The 22,121-nt window shown below is 35.9% G+C and overlaps 2 protein-coding genes and 1 long non-coding RNA gene across 6 annotated transcripts; 2 read left to right on the plus strand and 1 right to left on the minus strand.

Annotated features, from left to right (window-relative positions):
• Positions 1–2,597: 2,597 nt before the first annotated feature.
• Positions 2,598–3,908, minus strand: LOC137039169 (uncharacterized). 2 transcript variants are annotated; one of them, XR_010897593.1, is made up of 4 exons: positions 3,632–3,908; positions 3,405–3,436; positions 3,223–3,292; positions 2,598–2,924 (listed from the first exon to the last, which is right to left on the minus strand). It is a non-coding gene; the product is annotated as an uncharacterized lncRNA (long non-coding RNA). The 2 variants fall into 2 exon arrangements; XR_010897592.1 differs by having other exon boundaries at positions 3,405–3,908.
• A 1,106-nt stretch (positions 3,909–5,014) lies between these two features.
• wdr13 (WD repeat domain 13) lies at positions 5,015–16,166 on the plus strand. The gene is made up of 10 exons (XM_067414420.1): positions 5,015–5,091; positions 6,049–6,128; positions 6,260–6,491; positions 6,804–6,913; positions 7,004–7,134; positions 7,710–8,017; positions 11,172–11,352; positions 11,470–11,611; positions 11,696–11,814; positions 15,542–16,166. Exons 2-10 carry the CDS (start codon positions 6,088–6,090, stop codon positions 15,724–15,726), a joined length of 1,449 nt encoding a protein of 482 aa, XP_067270521.1. The 5' UTR covers positions 5,015–5,091; positions 6,049–6,087; the 3' UTR covers positions 15,727–16,166.
• Positions 16,167–16,783: 617 nt separating this feature from the next.
• On the plus strand, positions 16,784–21,511 carry asb6 (ankyrin repeat and SOCS box containing 6). 3 transcript variants are annotated; one of them, XM_067414421.1, is made up of 7 exons: positions 16,784–16,890; positions 17,418–17,545; positions 17,635–17,807; positions 17,894–18,000; positions 18,076–18,184; positions 18,281–18,367; positions 20,022–21,511. In XM_067414421.1, exons 1-7 carry the CDS (start codon positions 16,858–16,860, stop codon positions 20,750–20,752), a joined length of 1,368 nt encoding a protein of 455 aa, XP_067270522.1. In that variant the 5' UTR covers positions 16,784–16,857; the 3' UTR covers positions 20,753–21,511. The 3 variants fall into 3 exon arrangements, with proteins under 3 accessions (XP_067270522.1, XP_067270524.1, XP_067270523.1); XM_067414423.1 differs by having other exon boundaries at positions 16,836–16,890; positions 17,388–17,545; XM_067414422.1 differs by having other exon boundaries at positions 16,848–17,021; positions 17,388–17,545.
• The last annotated feature ends 610 nt before the right edge of the window (positions 21,512–22,121 follow it).

A 22,121-nucleotide genomic window follows, 5' to 3' on the forward strand; every position in this document is an offset into this window, starting at 1 on the left:
GAGAGAGAGAGAGAGAGAGAGAGAGAGAGAGAGAGAGAGAGAGAGAGAGAGAGAGAGAGAGTGTGTGTGGGAGGGCAATTATGAATCCATAGTTAGTAGCCTACTATAAGAAAACGTACCACAATCGTATTACTATATTTTTTGTAAATATAGTCTAGTAAACCGTGGTTTATGGCAGGTTTTAAAACAAGCTCTGCCTTACTATGGCAATATAATAATTTAATATAAAATACACAACTCTATCTATCTATCTATCTATCTATCTATCTATCTATCTATCTATCTATCTATCTATCTATCTATCTATCTATCTATCTATCTATCTATCTATCTATCTATCTACAATATTGTAATTTGTATTGTTCTCTAAACATTACATACTGTACACACACACACACACACACACACACACACACACACACACACACACACACACACACACACACACACACACACACACACACACGGACATTCAGTATAAATATAACTGTATATTATATTATACTATATTATATTATATTATTATATATAGTCATATCCTGCATCTGATCTCCCTCAATATGAGTTTAATTCTAAAAATAACCCTGAAAAAATAAAACAGTATAAGGGATCCATCACATGACATCTTTGGGTAAATGGCAACATATGATACAGCTTAGCTGCTCTAAGTAAATATTCATTACTTGAGATTAAAAATAAATGGCTTTTTTTTTTTTTATCAGGAGAGAAATGCCCTCATCACTCTGACAGGATTATGGCTCTGCATATGCGATCACACACACTCACAATCTGTCTGGTGTGGTTTAAATCAAGAGAAGGAATGACATTCTGTTTTCTGACATTCTATAAAACAGAAGCTCTGCATGTGTCAAATATAATCTAGTTAGGAGACTACATGCACCTCCTTTCACTTGGCACAAATGCGTCCTATATATTTGCTGTCTCAGCTTAATATTACATACAGTACATGCTCGTACAGTCCCTGAACGCTGTCCCTAATGCATGGTTACACTACACCTGCTTTAGTCTAAAGTCTACTTGGCCAGACATTGGATTACATGTGGCCGCTATACAATGGTTTTATTAAGGTAAATGTTGTCAGAGCAATAGCTGTGCTCACCTGACAGCATCATTTATTATTATAGAATTATGCTATGGATTGCAGGATTGATTTGGATTGTTTGACTAAATAAATATCAAACGTCAGCAAAAAATCACAATGTAACCAGTTTTTAGTACATGCAAATGATTAATTAGTGTACGTTATCCCAATGAAAGGAATATTTTGTAATTTTCACATGCAGTCTTTCATCAAAGTAGTAGGGTATGCATTGACGTCACTTTCCCACCGAAGCACGCACCCTTAGCTGGACTGAGTGGCAGAAGAGCTGCTGCATGACTGGAGTTATTAGGGGAAACTGGGAAAACATGAGCAAAACAAACAATTATTCGTTTAAACTAAAGATTGGATTCAATATAGTCAGTGTTCCTTAAAACTTACCAAAGATCATTTGAACCGTTGACATGCAGCCAGGAATCGTGTTTCCTGATTTATATGTGATTTCGACTCCATGGTTATATGCTCTTTTTCGAAGGATATCCTGGGATATTTAATGACCACAGAGAGTCAGGACCTCGGTTTAACATCTCATCCGAAGGACGGTGCTTTTTACAGTATCGTGTCCCCATCTGGGCCCAAACAGACCACAGGGTGAGCGCCCCCAGCTGGCCTCACTATCACCTCTTCCAGCAGCAACCTGGTTTTCCTCATTTGGTCTCCCAGGTACTGGTCTTCCAGGTATTGAGCAGGCTCAACCCTGCTTAGCTTTAGTGGGAAACCAGTCTTGGGTTACACTGTAAAAATGATTGGTTTAACTTAAAAAAGTAAGTAACCTGGTTGCCTTAATATTTTGAGTTTATTTAAATAAAAAATTTGAGTTGATACAATGAAGGAAATTGGTTCAATAAATAGAAACTCAAAATATTGCTGTATCTGAACCACATAAAATTTTTATAAATCATGAAAATAGCACAATGTGGCATGTTTCACTGCGTCATCACAAATAAAACACACAATTACCCAATATGCTTACAACATTTTTAAATAATATTTGAATAAAGGTTGTCGATCCTTAACATTTTTCATCGTATTATAACTCAAATTTTTAATTTCAATGAACTCATAATTTTAAGGCAATCAGGTAACTTATTTTTTTTTTTTAATTTTGTTTTACAGCATGGTGATATGGGGCTTTCTATTTCAAATAAATGCTGTTCTTGAAAAATATATCGCCACAAAAATATTAAGCAGCACAGTTGTTTTCTACACTGAGTAGTAAATCACATATTAGACTGAAAACTGGATTAATGATGCTGCCATCACGGATATAAATGACATTTTTAAATATATTAAATTAGAAAACATAATAAAAAACATTTAATAATATTGACTGTATTCTGATTAAGTGAATATTTTGATTTAAAAATGAGTAAAAAAAGAGTCAAAATTCCAAATTATGCCAAGTGTATGAAATCATGTTTATTTGTAACTCAGTTAATTTATGTACAGCACAGTTGAGAACCATGACACGGGCGGAGTCAAATGTGAGCAGATGAGGGCGGGGTCACAGAGTCTCTGGAATCGTGGGATATTGGCACGACTTCAAATGAGCGAATCAGCAGCGTTATTCAGACCCGAGACCCATGTGAGAAGGTACAGAAAGGACAGACGTCGGAGGCTTAGGCCAAGCTCTGTCTAGCGATAGTCAGATGGATGCTGTTGATTGGCTGGGTGGTGGGAGGTGCAAACCTCAGCCCTGCCTACCGCGGGGGCCCTCATGCTTGCGTCGACAAGAGCCCAGGAGAGTCTCCAGAGCCAGCTTCACGAAGGCCTGGAAATTATTGCTTCTCTCCCTTCGGCTGTCCTGCGAGGGGAAGACACAGAGACAGATAGCTTTGACTGGAAACATACAGCAAGCGTAATAAAATCACATTGTCCCCGAGAGCAAGAAATAAATGTGCAATCTTCTCTCTCATTTGTGTCTCACACACACTGAATAATGAATCAAATTTGTAACATTTACTTTCATAAGCCATGGAAAGCATTTTACCTCTCAGTTCTGTGTGTTAGAAATTTTGCTGTCAAATGTTCTTTATTTTGTGTTTTGACATTTTTTGCTTGTATTTCATGTACTTCACTGCTGTACTGTTGTCAGTATTTACCTCCTTGCTTTTTGGCATCATCTCCTTTCTGATCAACTTTCTTCGGCTGCTCCTTAGGACTCTGAGGTTGCTACAAGAAGACAAAAAAAATCGAAAGTCAATTTCAAGAAAGCATTTAAAGATTAATTATGCATGTGTGACTTTCCAATATGTGCAATGAGTTTGCTGTGGGCAATTTTTACCTTAGTGGTGGATTTCTTATCCGCCTTGTTACCTGTTAAAACATTCAGGACATTACTTTTTGCATGCATGCCTGGTTTAATTTACAACTATGGTGTTTTGGTTATACAAGATTTTGAGTTTAGAGAAGTCAAATGAAAGGTGGAATTATTTAAATATTTCATCTAAAAAATCTCACAAAATCTTAATTAAAAACATATTTTTTGAGATATTTTGGATCAATATCTACCTTTTGTTCCAGGCATTTTGGCTGCGCTCCAAGGTTCTTGCGTCCTTTTAGAATAAGCAGTGGTGAACGCTGGCGCGGCCCTCATTTATGGCCCCGACCACTGAATGACTCCATGTGCGGGGCCCCTTCGGGAAAGGGCGTCAGGAACAAGCAAAGAGCCCTGTCAGCTGTGCCTCTGCACTGTCCTGTGATGGGTCTCTGCTGAGCTCAGGTGGAATCATATCTTTTGTACAGTTAATCCTTTTATTTTGCTGAACACAGATCTATGATTTGCTCCCTCAACCTTTCCCTCAACACAGATATGATTCCTGATTTTGAAATGTTCAATTTAGTGTGAAACTGTAGGTTAACACTCTCTGATCCAATAGTTAGTTATATAGACAATAGTTATATAAGTGAATAATATTTATAAAAATATCAAATATAAAAAAATATCAAATAAATCTAACAATTGCTTATATATTAATATGGATATTTGGAAAGCCAAATGTTCTGATAATTGGGGACAAATAAAATAAAATAAAATATGAAATTTTTATGAAAAAAAAAAAAATATATATATATATATATATAATCTTCTGAATTAGAAAATTATGGAATTAAATATATATATATATTTGGTTAAATATTTAGATAATTGTTTATATATTAATATATTTGGAAAGCCAATTGTTCTGATAACTATGCACAAAATATATATATATATATTTTTTTTTGTTTGTTTGTTTTTTTTGTTTTTGTTTTTGTTATTTTATTTTATTTGTGCATAGCTATCAGAACAATTGGCTAATGTCAATTAGTAATGTCAATTTAGTAATGTCAATATATTTTTTTAAATTCTATAATTATCTTATTAAGAAGTTTATATATATATATATATATATATATATATATATATATATATATATATATATATATATATATATATATATATATATATATATATATATATATATATATATATATATATATATATATATATATATATATATAAAATCTTAATAAGAAAATTATGGAATTTAAAAAATATATATATTTAAAAAAGTTATTTGGTTAAATATTTAGATAATTGCTTACATATCAATATAGATATTTAGAGTTTGTGAGCCTTTATTTGCTATGTATGAAGGATGTTTCTCCTGAGATATCTGTCATAAAGCTGAACTTAACTACAGATGGCTTTTCTGATGGTCCTAGCAACTGATTGATTCTATATGCACTAAAAATAAATCTAAAGAAAACACTTGTTTTTACTCCACATAAATGTAAACGTTAACTCTCGTTGCCAAGTCCCTCGGCTGTTCCTGTCCATCTTTAACAACATACAAATCATTTGACAGTCCTCATTACACGCGCTGCAGTGACGTCAATGATATGCAGATCAGCTGCTGTCAGGGCGGGTCGGTCACGTGATCATGCCAGTCCCTTCAGACAGAATGAACCGGTGAGAATCTCGCACGGTAGGTGTCCTTTAAGTATAAAATGATACATTAACATTATATTTCAATAAGATAAAGGTATTCAGAAATGGTTATTAGCGAGGAATTGTAGCCCCTGTGTGATTGACATGAATTTGTCTTTTTATTATTCGGCGTGTCACGGCTGTTGTTGTTAGCATCCCTGCTAACTGGGGCTAATGCGTCAAAACATTGATTTAAAAAAAACCTATTTGTTTAGGTTTTGCATAAATACGAATCATTTTGAGATTACATATTTATTATACATTTTGTATTTACGTTAGCCATGTTTTAATGTACCAGTTATACAAGAATAGCAAGCTATTTGTATTAGACTGGATTTATGTGACTTCATTTTGTACTAAAAGTATTTAAAGTAATGTCAAAGTTAATGCGTGTGCACTTAAGATATTAATGAAATGAATAAATTAAATTCTTTACATTCGCGTTCAATACATTTCATTCTACTTTTTAAAGAATGGTCAGAAATTAATTGCAACCATTTAGTATATTATTTAAATTTTAATATAGAAATTACAATTATATTTTAATATATATATATATATATATATATATATATATATATATATATATATATATATATATATATATATATATATATATACTTTTTTAATTTTAATTTTTTTGGAAACATCTCATGTGAGTTGTCAGCTAAGTAAATATCTTCAAGATAATACTTTAACAATTAGTTATATTAATATGACAAAATGTAAAAGCCATATTTAGTATTTTTGAAAGTTATTTTAGTTTTCTTAATAATATTACATTCAATATTTTCCTTACACAATATAAATTGATTTTGATTTTTTTGTTTCTCATGCATTCTTTTTAACCACAGTTGCATATAGAAAACTTGGAATCATATCACAACTCAACAGAACGATACACATAATGCTCATAATTTATAAAACAGTGTATTATTTGTTTTTGTTTTTGCAGCCCTTGTGTGTCCTGCATCTCTCTGTTTCTGAGGATCTCATGGCTGCTGTTTGGCAGCAGGTGCTGGCAGTGGACGCAAGGTGTGTGCAAGATTGACATTGGAGTGAGACTCCATGCATACATGTGTATGTTTTTTTTTACATGCATAGGGACTAATGGTGTCTTATGTTATTCCCTATGTCTTTCTGCCTCTCCCTGTCTTATTCCTCAGGTACAATGCTTACCGCACACCTACGTTCCCCCAGTTCCGCACACAGTACATCCGCCGGCGCAGCCAGCTGCTCCGCGAGAATGCCAAGTGTGGCTTTGAGCCGGGGCTGCGCAGGCAGTATCTGCGTCTGCGCAGTCAGTTGCTCGCCCTGCGTTACGGGCCTCTGTCAGAGCAGAGCAGCTTCAGAGCCAGCAGTGTGCGCAGTTCCCGCACCACACTGGATCGCATGGAGGTTAGGTGCATTCAGAAACAGGGAAGAGGGTTCGAGAAATGTGGATTAGGAGTTCTGGGCTGAAATAAGCCCCACAAAAACACAGTCAGAGGGGGCGAGACATTACTTATATAGTCCTAGATAATTAGCAATCCAGATCCAGGCCAATGTGTTGTGTGAGAGCTGCAGTGCATGTAGATTGCGAGCTCTTTTGTGCATGATGGGCTCTATATTGTTGTTGTTGTAGTGCTAAACTCTAAAATCACCCTCCGTTGCTGCCTGCTGTCTTCTTTTCTTGGTCTTTTTTTACTCTCTTTTCCATCTTTTTATTAGGACTTTGAGGAGGATCCCAGGGCTCAGGGTGCCAGAGGCCACCGGAGATCAGTAAGCCGTGGTTCATACCAGCTACAAGCCCAGATGAACAGGGCGGTGTATGATGAAAGGTAAACCCCACTAACCCTAGCTATTTTACTAATTAGAGTGTGTTTTCACTGTGTATAAATAATAATAAATGATAACATCTTATGTGTCAGACCTCCAGGTAGCCTGGTGCCCACCTCAGTGGCAGAAGCCAGTAGGGCCATGGCAGGTGACACCACCCTTAGTGAAAACTACGCTTTTGCCGGCATGCACCACATCTTTGACCAGCATGTCGACTCAGCTGGTGAGTGAAATGTTAATTTCCAAGCGGCAACCTTCATTTAAGTCAATTCCATGTTGAATCCAAAATGGAATTGACTTAAACTGCAATTCATTGACTGTCTTCTAGAAACCACCCATGTTAAAATGCTTATTTTTACAGCAGATTTTTTTTTCTAAACAAAAAGTATATCAGCTGATGTTGATTAAAAAAAAAGCCATATATTGATCAATATATTAGTTGACCACTATCCTTGATACCAATTTTGATATCACAACAAAAGCACAGTTCATAAGTAATAATAAAAAAAAAACACTGACTGACAAAACAAAGGACAGAAAAATACATGAAAAGCAGCAACTTTCATTTCTTCTTGGTATTTGATTAATATTGTTGTTTAATTCCTTGCATTGCATCTATTTCACTAATCTGATATATTGATTTGCAACTGTATTTATGAATACCTCATTAAGACTACCAGTTTGACTAACAATTGCATTTGATAATTTTCCTGTGCATGTAAATGTTTAAAAGTATCCATAAGTCCTGGGTCGGGACTGTTGTTTTACCCTCTCATTTAAATAATTTTCTCTCCTTAGTTCCCCGATTGCAGTTTGCTAATGATGACAAACACCTCCTCGCCTGCTGCTCATTGGATGGGACATTGTCAATCATGACACTGTCCCCACCTCCACCAACTGTAAAGGTGACACTGAAGGGCCATGCTGGGCCTGTGACTGACTTTGCCTGGTCTCTTAGCAATGACATCATTGTATCCACGTCCAAAGATGGCACTCTGCGAATCTGGAACACAGAGGATGGCCGCTGCATCCGGGAGGTGGTCGACCCAGAGGGCAGTGAGCTGCTGTGCTGCACCTTTCAGCCAATGAACAACAACCTGACTGTGGTGAGCCCAAATGGCAAACATTATCGCTTCTTATATACAGTACGCTACCTTTCAAAAGTTTGGGTTCAGGTTTGGTTTCAACCTTAAAATTCAAAAAAAATTTAAGGTTGCATTTTTTTAAATCAAAAAGTACAGTAAAAAACTGTAATATCGTATAACTACTTTATATACTTTATATTAAATGTAATTTATTCCTGTGATCAAAGCTGAATTTTCAGCATCATTGCTCCAGTCTTCTAGCCTGGATGCCAGCCGAACTTAGCCCCGCCCACAACATTTTTAGGTCGGGCAGTTCGGTCTGGCATTGCTCCATAGAGGGGTAATTATCTCTGAACAGAAACTGTTCGGACAAATGAAATCATCAAGGTGGGCTTTAGATGATGACGGACAGATGATCAACAGTAACGTAATCATCACGTCATCAAAGGGGCTTAGATTATATTTACTCGAATCCTCAACGGAGAGCTTGTTTGTATCTGCATCACCTTCATAATTTCTCTCAAAGATGTTGATCATGTTGGGTAATTACTCTGTGTATCAATAAATTATTTTATTTTTTTACAACACCGGCAAAGATCGTTTATTCCAGCGCGTGTGCAGACAGGGTTGCCAAGTTTTTTTTTTGCCAAGGGGAAAATGGTGTTTGGGGGGTAAAATGTGTGTTATTTTGGCAAGGTTGCTGCTAAAATCCGCACTCACGGGTCTTTATATCACATAATAGTCGCTTCAACCCTTGGACATAGAAAACAACCGCAGAAAAAAACGCGGACTTGGCAACAGTGCAGTTGAGCTCTGTCTGTTGACATTTGACAATGCGTCGCTTTGTTGCTCTGATTGGTTTGCTCCATTGGGCTGCGATTATGGGGCGTGTTTCAACCGATCCAGGAAAGACATCAATTGGATAGACCTACAAAGGTCATTGACCTTAATATTATCAATGTTGAAAACAGTTGTGCTGCTTGATATTTTTGTGGAAACCAGTAAATATTTTCAGGATTCTTTGATGAGTAGAATGTTCAAAATATCAGTAATCAAATTCATGATTTTTAGAAATAAGAGATTAATACTTTTACTCAGGAAGGATGCATTAAATAAAAAAGTGATAAAGACGTATTATTTTTAATAGAAATCTTTTGTAGAAATAAGAAATTAATAAATGTAATTTCATAAAAAAAATTTTTAAATGAAATTTATTTTCATTATGCAATAAATAAAAAAAGTGATAAAGATTTTTACATTGTTACAAATGATTTCTATTTTTAATAATTTAACAATGTGAAATGCTTTATCACTTTTTTATTTATTGCATCCTTGTGAGTAAAAGTATTAATTTCTTATTCTAAAAATCCTGAATTGGATTACTGACACCAAACTATTGAACAGTAGGGTAATTATAAATGTTTTTTCTAATGACCATATATTTGCAATATTCTGTTTGTCATAAAGACTATAGAGGAAAGGCATTTTTTACCTGTTCCAAAGAAACAAATATTGGTAATTTTGTCCCCTAGAATAGGATAATTTTGAGTGACAGACTTATCCGTTTTTGGGAAAGGGAATTGTTTATGCTGATTAAACACTGCTGTAACAAATGCCATCATCCCTTTCAGTTAATCCTATTAGGGTATGAAATTAACATGTGTCATCAACCAAAAAAGAGTACTTTGTGTGCAATGGTGGGTGATTTTACTGAGAGACCAAATGTAGCATAATTCAGCTAATGTGATTACATTTATTGAGTTCAACATAGCATAAATGCATAAATCTGCCAGCCACTGTGTTGGGTGAGTTGGGCGACCTATAAAACATCTCTGAATGACATTTGACCTGAAATACCATTGCATAGAAGCAGCATTACATGCTTAAAGAAACTCTTTTTTATTAAAACTTGATTCTATATTTCATACTTTATTTACTTCTGCAGTGATTTTGTCTTAATGTGAATGCTCCAAACAAACTCAGACTCATGTTTCAATTATAACACAAAGCTAGATTCACTTTAATTTTCTACATTATTTAATTCTCATTATTTGTGTCTGCATAAAGCAAACATAACATTTTAGTTATAGGTAAATAAAAAACCCAGTGTGAATGTAAAATAAAAGTTAAAGACTAATTGCACTGAACTTTGTGACACATTTCCAATGTGCTTTAGTCACCTAGCTGACTAAACACCTAAAGTAATTGTCTGCAAGACAATGTAAAGAGGATATTTTCAAGGACAGGAGAAAATATATTCTTATGATTGCTGTGACTATCTAAAGAATATTCCAAACTCAACGAAACATGAACTTTTAATCCAAGCTAAGCCGATCTGGGAAAGCAGCGGCTGTTAAACATACGTGATTATTTCACCACTGGGTGTCAGTGCTCATCTAAACTAGTGACCGTAATGCTGAAGTGTGTGAGTCCTGATTAATAAGATCAGTACAAACATTTATTTATTTCAATTTAATAATTTAATAATCACTAGGATTCTGTCAATTTTCATTGTCAATAATTTTATTGTATGTAATAGTTTTTGCCCAGAATGCTTTTATTCGAAGTAGTTGACTACCATTCATTCTCCTATATGCTGTTTGCATTAGCCTAATGTTTAAAATTAATTAAATATTTAATATCATTACATTTATTTAAGGCAAGCACCACGCACCAGAGCACACAAGCAATCCTTTATATCAATCAACAGGTATGAAATATGCTCAGTAAGAGAAAAACACTGTTAACGAGAAGACGAGCACTGGAATCATGGGGAAATATATTTATTTATTATTCAGATTGCACAGTTAGAAATAAATAACTTCTAAAGTACAAAGAAAGTAACTGTACTTTTAAAATATATATATACTTAAATGAAATTCACTCACTTGGTAACCTTTTATATTTGCTTTCTTACAATGCTGCATCATAAACACAAATTACTGATTGCACCTTTAACCAAGACCGAAAAGAGAGCTACAGAAGTCTTTGCATGATTGTTTAATTTCCTGTATACCATTAGTTTTTTTAAAATATATATTTGAATTGTGAAAATATAAAATATGAAAATGTTTGGTACATTTGGGTATTCATCTGCCACATTTCCTACCCTACATCCTGTCTACTGTATGATAGTTTTGAGATATCAAATGTGTCCTTTGTTATCCGTGCCCAGGTTGGCAACAGCAAACATCACCTGCAGGTGGTGAACATCTCCACTGGGAAGAAAGTGAAAGGAGGTTCCAGTAAACTGACCGGTCAAGTGCTTTCTCTCTCATTCGATGCACCAGGAAGAATCCTGTGGGCTGGGGATGACAGGGGAAGCATTTTCTCCTTCCTCTTTGACATGGCCACAGGTACAAATATGTTTCCTGCTGGTTCTAGATTGTGAAAGTCTGAAAACCATATGAATGTAAATGAGAGTATGATTGATGTGTTGGTGTTTATGTAAAGCCGAGGTTTTCCTTCTACAGGAAAACTGACCAAAGCTAAGAGACTGGTGGTGAATGAGGGCAGCTCTATTTCCAGCATCTCCGCCCGCTCATGGATCAGCCGAGAGGCACGGGATCCGTCGCTGCTTGTCAACGCCTGTGTAAACAAACTACTGCTCTACAGGTTAGAATGCACCTAACACCAATCCAGATTGTCACTTTCTCTTGGCTAAGATGATTATTGATCAGTGTGAACTGGTGTTGACAGGGTTGTGGATAATGAGGGGACTCTACAGCTAAAGAGGAGTTTCCCCATCCAACAAGGATCCCAACCGCTGCACAGCATCTTCTGTCCTCTGATGTCCTTCAGACAGGGAGCCTGTGTTGGTAAGACCAGAATCATGATCTGATCTGTGACCGTTTACATTCAGAGTCATTATAATTACTTCTTTTTTAAAGGGATAGTTATCCCATATATTACTCACCCTAAAACCATCCTAGATGTATATGACTTTCTTCTTTCAGCCAAACACAATCAGAGATATATTATAAAATATCCTAGATCTTCCAAGCTTTACAATGTGAGCCCAAAAAAGTGAATCCATCTATCATAAAAGTAATCTATATGGCTCCAGGGGGTTAATAAAGGCCTTCTCCCAGCCCTATTTGTTTGAAGTGCAAGAAGTGTCTACTCTTACCTGAGCTTTACGCTACTCCTACGTCATGTCTGTCATGATACTGGCATTGACTGTCGGGTCATTTTTTAAGTCCATAGAAGTGCATCTATGATCATATAACTGCTCATGACTACGGGGGGTTAATAAAGGCCTTCAGTATTTACTTGCATTCCTTAATATTCACTTGTGTGTGCTTGTATAAGTATCATTATAAAAATTAGGATGCAAGTTATTAACTTTCTTAAATTTCACATTTAAAGAAATCTAGTGTTTGATCATGTCTAAATATTTATTCAAATGCAAAACCTAAAAATAAGTAAGCAGTTATGACCTGGAATACTCATGACCAGACTAGTGGGTATATATGTATATTTTTTGTTGAAAAAAAAAAACGTTTTTTAGTGGGTATTAATAGACCATCATTATTGCACAAATATTTTTTATTTTTTTATTTTTTTATTGCAAAATTAACAAACAAAATTATTCGATACATACAAGAAATATAAACCATCTTTCAAATAAAAAATTATGTAAGGGTTAAATACAATAAAAACATTAACATATTTCCTCTTCATCACTGTAATAATCGATGCACATGTACTGTAGGCCTAATGTTTACCAAAAATTGCTGCAAATACATATAAATATAAAATAATAATAATAATAATTGTATATATATATATATATATATATATATATATACAGCTCTGTAAAAAATTAAGAGACTACTTAACAGTGAGAAATCAATGTTAAGTGGTCTCTTAATTTTTTACAGAGCTGTATATATAATTATTATTATTATTTTAATTAAAGGTGTACTGTGTAAACATTTTTCAGGAAAATATCTTAAAAACATCAGGCCATTGTTATATATTTTGTTAAGTTGTGTACTTACAATATCCCAAAATGATTCAAACTATTTGTAAATTGTGAGAAAATTGCTATTTTAACCAAGGAGCTGGGACATCTGAGGGAGTCGCCTGTCAGTTGAGTCATATCGGCGCTACCCTCGGTTTCCGGTTTTATTTAGCAATTTTAGATCAAAGCATGTCGCAACCTTGCAAGTCTGTTTTTCAACAGCTCTTCAACATGTCATATTAAGTGTGCCAAAACTGAATTTGTTGTTTTAATTTCATATTAAAGCTTTCAAAATTTGAAAGCTGTGACTTTGTTTCATATCAAAAGCAGGGTTGCCAATTTGGCTTGAGATTTGCCTGGGCAGAGTAAGAGCCTGAGACAGATCCTGAAAGCGTATCTCATTCCAAATGTGAGTTGGCAACCCAGCTTTACAAAAAGTATTTTCAGCCACTCAGTTTCATTATTTCCAACTTAAAATAATTCACATTAATCACAAAAGTACTGGGATAAATGTTTATAGTTCAGATATAAACTCTGATGTCTGTGGTAATGATCAAAATATAGTAAATGTTCTGAAATTTTTCTACAGAATGCAGTTTTATTTTATTTTTCTCCATCTGCAGCACAAAATGAATAGCCTAAAACTTAACTTGCAATGTTAACTTATGAATTAATACAAAAGAAAAAAGATTATGTTTGATAAAATTACAAGAATGATGTTTGACAGAGAACGCATCACCTCTGCATAATCGCCTGTGTCAGTCTCAAATATTAAACATGTTTAAATTAAATCTTTTGGACGACGACTGGCAACAGCTGGTTCTTAAATTCTAAAACTAGAATCTTAGATACAGTACAATGCATGATTTTTCACACCAACTATAAACACAGACTGAGCGCAACTGTCCCTGATTCGGCACGTTTGAGCATGAGCATAACAGCTAAATTAATTTTGAAAACAGCTGCTTAATATTCATGTGGAACTGCAATATATTTTTCTGCATTCTTTGATTAAAGCCGCACTTGGCTACTTTTGCTCTCGGGGTCCCCCTACAGTTTGGAAAAAATAATAATCCTCAACTACTGTCGTAAGAGCTGTCATCCTACAACAGGGGTTTCCTCTTATTGCTTTCCTCCAACAAAACCTTTTCTTTCTTATTTGTCTCTGCTGCTTCGGACATGACTATATTATCCGACGAACAAAGTTGGGCTCGCACGTCCGAATGTAAGGAAGTGTGGGTGTTGGTGGAAGTGACGTATGTGCCGTAAAGCAGTCGAATTTTGTAGTTCTTTTCTTTTTCTCTGGTTACTACCCGAAACCCGAAGTTTAAAAGTACGATTAAAAACGATACAGACCCCATCAGGCTATGGCAGACGTGTCATTCAACCTATTGTAAGTCGATTTATCATCACAAGAGTCTTAAAAAATATATTATGAAGGTTGAAAAGTTACCTAGTGCTGCTTTAATAGAAAGTACAGAAGAACATTATAAATGTCATTTTTGATCAATTTAATGCATCCTTCTTGAAAAAGTATTAAAGGGATAGTTTACCCAAAAGTGAAAATTCTGTCATAATTTACTCTTCCTCAAGTTCCTCAAATCCAAACTTGTATGAGTTTCTTTGTTCTGCTGAACACAAAAGAAGATATTTGGAAGAATGTTTGTAACAAAGCAGACCCTTCACTACCATAGTAGGGGAAATAATACTAGGGTAGTCAATGGTTGTTCTCTCTGCTTTGTTACAGACATTCTTCCAAATATCTTCTTTTGTGTTCAGCAGAACAAAGAAACTCATACAAGTTTGGAACAACTTTTATTTTTGGGTGAACTATCCCTTTAATTTCTTTCAGAAAAAAAGTATTTTGAATAGTAATGTTTACATGATTTTTTATCAGAGGTGGAAAGAGTAACAAAATATTGTACTCAAGTAAAAGTACTGTTACTTCAATGAAATTTTACTTAAGTACAAGTAAAATTACTGGTCTAAAAATTTACTCAAGTAAAAGTAAAAACTATCTCATTTAAAATGTACTCAGAGTATAAGATACCGAGTTACTTTTTTAACAGTGGGGGTGGGGGACTCTCCCCTGTAGGGTTGTGATAGAATGAGATTTTCACGATATGACAACTTATCTCAGAAAACATCACTGTATTAAACAATTATTCTAATCTAGTCTGATCAAATTTTTTCCCCTCCCCTTTGCATTAATGATATATTTTTACTCACTAACGGATGTGGTTTAAAATGTAGCGAAGTACAATACTTCAATCAAATTGTACTTCAGTAAAAGTAAAATTCCAGATTTTTAAAACTACTTAAAAAAGTAGAAGTACACAGAAAAACTACTCAATTACAGTAACGAGAATAGATGTAATTTGTTACTTTCCACCTCTGGATTTTATATGTTTTTAGGTTAGCAACAAGCTAATGAATAACTATTGAATTCATCAATCTCCTGTTTGTGTGACATATATCACTCGTATCACTTACGAGGTTCCTTTTCGTTTAGAAAGCTCACTATGATTGGGAACAAAGCCAGTGTAAGTAAGTCCTTGCTCTCCTCTTCTCTCATGTAGTCACTGGCAGTGAGGACGCATGTGTCTACTTTTTCGACGTCGAGCGCAACACTAAGGCCATCGTTAACAAGCTGCAGGGTCACAGCGTGCCCGTCCTGGACGTGAGCTTCAACTGCGACGAAAGCCTGCTGGCCTCCTCCGACGCCACCGGAATGGTGATCATCTGGAGACGGGAGCAGAAGTAATCACGGCAACTGCAAGCTTTCCCTACCTTGGCTACAGCATCTTCCATTCAGGCTGGCTTGAATCACGTGCAATGAAACTCCTACTGTAAATGTGTGATGAATGAATGAGTCTGAGCTAACTTGTGGACCATGAAAGAATCTTGTATTCTCTAATCTTTGTTTTAGGGCTGATATTTCTATTGGTGTTGTTTTGGATGTGATGCTTGATTGCGACTATGTGCACTTCATCAGTGCTTTGTGGTCATACATGTGTAACTTAAGAGAGAAGACTTTAATATAATAATTTGTTCACCGTTGTGCATTGTGTGTCTTTGTGAGTAAGTGTGTGAGAATGAGAACGTTTGTGACAAGTGTGTCACTGAAGTTGTGTTCGCTTGCACAGTAACACTACTGTATTTATGCCTTGTGGAAATCAATAAATTTAATCACACTAAGCTACATTTGGTCTATCTATGTTTTCCTTGGATTTGTTGACGTTTTAATGGAAACTTCACATCAGCGGGTCTTTTGAAGATGGGGAAGTTGTAGGCACACAGGAAGTTTAGTTCAAATCCTTTTTTGAACTTAAGTTTTAAGCAGTATTGTGCACATATTACCAGATAAGAGAGATGGAGAATTATGATTTGTGACTTTTGAAACAATTGCTTTAATGAAAACGTTCAGTGTAAATTCAGCCTATATTTTCAAGTTTGAAATATGAATAGGCCTCCTCAAGTTAATAATTGCACACACACTTCTTTGTTGTTGATATTGTGCTAACAATTAAATCTTCAATATATTTAAAGTATTTTCCAGTATCATAAATAAATTGTTGGCTATAAAATGTGTTTTTAGTAGAATATTTAAATAAATCGATTGACTCGGATTGGATTTTTTAAGGGTAATTCAAAGGGTTAATTTTGAAGGGTTTTATATGTTAAGGCTTTTATTTTGAAATGAACAATTACAAAATTTGACGAACGCCCTCTCAACTTAAAATGTGATGCGATGAGCTCGTACGACTTCAGAAGTGGGTAGTAGGAAATGTATCATAGCGCGAGAAGGCAGAATAAATATACATTTTTGTCATAAACTTTTATTTTGAAAGGAAAGAATTCCCACACGACAGCGCTTTTCACATTGTAACCTAACATGTGGGAGGAACTACTTCCGGTTCTGCAGTGGGTAAGCTAAAAGCGAAAAACAAACAAACATGAATGAAACACACATTATTTAAATATATGTTGTTAAAAAATTATTTTAGCAGTCTTGAACACTGATTACTTACTGTATATACAAAGGCAGCCAGCTAGCAGGCAAGTAACAACCCCACTACATAAAACAGCTAACAAAATGAATAAATCTAGTGTATATGTTTATCATATTAATTCAGACGCTGTAATTTTAAAGACATCTTATAAAGAGTTAAATTACTTAATATTTTCATGCATGTGAAGCATCGAGCTGACCGTTTTTTCAGAGGTGTGGTCCATCTGATAAAATGAGTCTCTTCTCATGCATGAATGTGCATTATTTTCAAGCTTGAAACGCATTCAATGGTTGTTTTTTAATATAATTATATTTTTGTATACCTTAATTCAGTTTCCACGCAAGATCTTCAGTGCATTATATAATATCAGTGTATTATGTATGTTTTAATGAATGTTATATATGTTTTTTAGAGTCTTGCATGAGTTTGTACTGTTTTAAAGCGTGAAGAGACTGTGGGACAAAGGAAAGACGATATGCCTTTCCTCCACGGCTTCAGGAGGATCGTGTACGAGTACCAGCCGCTGGTGGATGCTGTGATGTGTGTCCTGGGAACAGAAGGAGGAGAAAGGTCAGCATCTCGACTGCATTTTAAAGACTGCACCGAGCAGACGATGACAGAATTGTATGCACTGCATTTTTATATCCTGCGTTTCATAGGCCAGACGGTGAAGAAAGCATCTCAAGGGCTCTCGCTGAGCTTCTGGATAGAGAGTCCCAGTCTCCCGTCTTCATGCAGGGAATCAGCTACTCCCTGTTTCGAGTGGCTGATCTTGGGTTGGTCAGCGCCGCAAAGGTGCTGTTGCGTTTTGGAGCTGATCTCAACTTTGAAGGTCCGGAGATGCTAAAGACGACGTCAATGTGATTTTTGTGATTCTCATCCTCATTATCATCTCAAATGTATTTTTTTTTGTTCCAGATCCTGTATCATACTACAACCCCTTACACATCGCAGTGTTGAGGAACAAGCCAGACATGGTGGAGATGTTGATATCTGACGGAGCTGAAATCGACAAGAGGGACCGGGTGAGAACATGTATCTTATAAAGTAGCATTTACTGTTATAGTCATGCAATGATGTTTTTTTTGTCTCTGCAATAGATCCATGAAAGCAGTCCTCTTGACCTGGCCAGCGAGGAGGCGGATAGGCTGCCGTGTTTGCGTGTGCTTCTGGACTTGGGTGCTGATGTGAATGCCAAAGACAAAAATGGTATTTTATTTAATTCTTCTAAAATAAAAATAAAAATTTGGCTTCTTAACAGTTTTGATTCTAACTTTGTTTATTGTGTTGGACGTGCTTTTGCAGGAAAAACTGCGCTGCTTCATGCTCTGGCCAGCAGTGATGGACTCACTGTCAATAATGTGGACAATATAGAGATGCTTCTACAGAGAGGTGCTTCATCTAAAACATCAGTTCTGACATTAGGCAACAGATTTAATCAGAATTTTGTTTAATTTTTTATTTCTTTAAAAATATTTTTTATTTCTAAATGTAATTAAAAAAATTATATATATATATATATATATATATATATATATATATATACATATACATATATATATATATATATATATATATATATATATACACATATATATATATATATATATATACATATATATATATATATATATATATATATATATATATATATATATATATATATATATATATATATATATATATATACATACATACATACATACATACATACATACATACATACATACATACACCAATCAGGCATAACATTATGAGCACTGACAGGTGAAGTGAATAACAGTGATTATCTCTTCATCACGGCACCTGTTAGTGGGTGGGATATATTAGGCAGGAAGTGAATATTCTGGGTGTTTCTCAATATCCCTCCTCGTTTCCTCGCTCCTCTGTCCTTCATCCTATGACCCGGAAACCGATGGAGCTCAGCCATCTTGTAGATCTCAATTCTCTAACTGCACCGCGAGGATGGAGGAGTGAGGAGGCCTACTGTGGAGTCATGAGCGAGGATACACAGGTGGATCCTTTGCGGAAGTGTTTTATCGACTAAACGTGACGCAAGCTTTAATTCTCCTCCCCCTTTACATCATGCCACAGTTTATTCATTATTATTAATATGTTTACATGTACAAGACACAAATGTTTGTCAAATAACAACACCTGACAGTTGCAGAATTATATCAAAGCACAAGAAAATGAAAGAAACAAATAGAAACTAATACCATACAATGAATAAAAAGCAGTTAATAACTTAATAATAACTGGTAATATTTATTAAAATTTGGACAAATGTGGTATTTTGTGGAGGCTGAAGCTTACAATATAGTTATCGCTAATGTTCAAGAATCCCGACTAAATCCAGCGGTGTTGAGTCATCATTAATTGACAATGCTTTAAAATGATGTTGAAGGGAGCGAGGATATCATTTCACATGATTCAATTCCTCCGCCCTCGCGTCTTTTCCTCACGTCCTTCCCTCACATCCTGAAGGGGTAAAGCTAAGGAGCGAGGAAAGGAAGTTAGGAAAGGAAAAAAGGATGCACAAATAAGAATTGGGAAGCACCCTCTGTCTACAAGTTGATGTTTTTAGAAGCAGGAAAAATGGACAAGTGTTAGAATTTGAGCGAGTTTTACAAGGGCCAAATTGTGATGGCTAGACGACTGGATCAGAGCATCTTCAAAACTGCAGCTCTTGTGGGGTGTTCCGGGTCTGCAGTGGTCAGTATCTATCAAAAGTGCTCCAAGAGAACAAGTGGAGAACCGGTCACAGGGTCATGGGCGGCCAAGGCTCACTGATGCACGTTGGGAGCGAAGGCTGGCCCCTTCAGGGGTCTAGTGGAGTACATGGTGCAACGGGTCAGGCTGTTTTGGCAGCAAAAGGGGAACCAACACAATATTAGATTGTAATGTTATACCTGATTGGTGTGTGTGACTATATATATATATATAATATAATTTATTTATTTATTATCTTTTAAATGTAAAAAGAAAGGAAACCACTTGTGCTTATTTCTTCTTGTGTTTTTAAACGCTAGTATCTGTCCTGCAGGTGCAGATGTGAACGCCACCACACATGACGGTGAGACCCCCATGTCCTCTCTGATCTTCCTAGTGAAGGAAGCTCTGGACAGCAGCATGGAGGACGCAAAGAAGATCGGCCATTTTTGTACCAACGTGGCACATCTCCTGATCAGCCACGGTGCCGATCCCAGCTGCTGCTTGAACGCTGCCGACGGGGAAGAATGGGAACATTCACTAACCTACACCATTCTGGAGAACTTCGACTTGCTATTTCCCCTGACTGCCCTTCTACTCCAGCACGGCGCTTCCTTCGTCTGCTCTCACCACAGCGCCTCCTACTGGACGGGTCAACAATTAATATTCACCCGTCTCGCTGAAGCTCTCCGTGAGCCTTTAGACGGCGTGGAGGTGGCTGATGTTTTAGCCAAAGCTGAAGCGCTGTTGGATCTGGCCAGGATCTGCTCTCCTGTCGTTCCTCCTCTCTTCCCCCGCTCACAACTGCCCGTTCTGGACCAGGTCTCTACCCATCAGCCCCTACTGGAGCTCTACAGCAAACTAGAGGAGCAAGAGAGCCGGCCGCTGCCACTCAGATGCCTTTGCCAGAGACTGATCCGCCGCTGTCTGCAGCCCTGGCCCTTTGAGGAGAAGGTGAAAGCCCTGCCCCTGCCAGACAGACTGAAGGACATGCTGCTCCCAGAGAACAGCTGGACCTACAGACCCGGCTGGGACAGATTCAAACCTCGACGTTCTCCACGCTGAGAGACGGATCAACGCAGACTGTGTGTGTGGTTGTAAATATGGACCTCTGAATGACCTCTGCATTCAGTAAAATTCAGATAAAAGTGATGCAGTGCTTGTTTCATTGGAATCAGCATGCAGAAAGATGATTTTCTGGTGGTCTGAGATTGGAAAATTAACAAAAATGTGTGTCATACAAATGGTGTGTTCTCTGTGCCAAAATGCCATTAACCTCACTATTTTACACATTATCAGGTAATTTTCTGTTCATATTGTAGTATATCTTTCAGTATGTAAAGTGATAATTGTTTACAATCTTTAATATTATGCAGCTTTATTGCTGTATGTGTATGTATGTACTTATTTGTGATTCCGAGTTGCTCTCCATTTTTTGCATTGTCATTTATGATATAATGTGCCTTAACAAATTCATCTTTGTAGCTGGAGTATTAGTGAGATGTTTGACTCTCTTTCATTGTACTGTGAGTTTGTTATATAGTTTAAAGCTGTTTACTGTAAGGCTGTAAGTTGTCAATCATCTTAATTTTGAAGTATCAAACCACACTTAAATGAATTAAATGCCTTTGGTTTCATCCTGACCTGATCTCAAAAAGCTACTTTAATGAAGACTCATTAATTAAACTGATGGCTATTGTGGGAGGGTGTCTGGTGGGTACATGATAAAATATAGTTATGGGAATTTTGATTCACCCCACAGTGATTGAAAAGAAACTATTTTCTGACATACTCTACCAGGGAAAAGTTTGGAAACATTAAGGTTTTGAAAGAAGTCTCTTAATCTCACCAGGGCTGCATTTATTTGATCAAAAATACAGCAAAAATAGTATAATTGGGAAATATTACAATTAAATATGATCTCAATATACAATAAAAAACTTTTTGAATAGCTGTCCACTGTAGTCACCTCAATGCATGAAAGGGTTCATTTAGATGCCTATTTATTAATTTGTGTATTCTAAAACCGGGTTTAAAACTATAGCATTTAGATATGTTCTATATTTTAGTATCAGGGTTGAAAAATATGATAGCTCTATAGGAAATGTATAGAAAATAAAACAGCTTATACAAATAAATTCATTTATTTTGTGGTTGACATATTCTTACCTTTCGGAAGCTATGGAAAAAGAGGAGAAGAGAGCGAGAACAGCATCTCCATCACCCAGCTGTGTGTCTATAAGGAGTTCAGACTCCCCCTAACTTCAGTGATGGATCGCTGCCCTTTGACCCCAGGGAAGACTAGTGCTGCTTCTGTGACTCCCAGCAGGTATGATAAGACACTGAACATATACATTTTATGCCAGTATTGTGGCATATGCAAAAATATCACAATATTTTTTTTTCACCCATATCATACAATGTAGATATTTAT

The sequence above is a fragment of the Pseudorasbora parva genome, chromosome 13 (assembly GCF_024679245.1).
Source record: "Pseudorasbora parva isolate DD20220531a chromosome 13, ASM2467924v1, whole genome shotgun sequence".
NCBI lineage: Eukaryota > Metazoa > Chordata > Actinopteri > Cypriniformes > Gobionidae > Pseudorasbora > Pseudorasbora parva.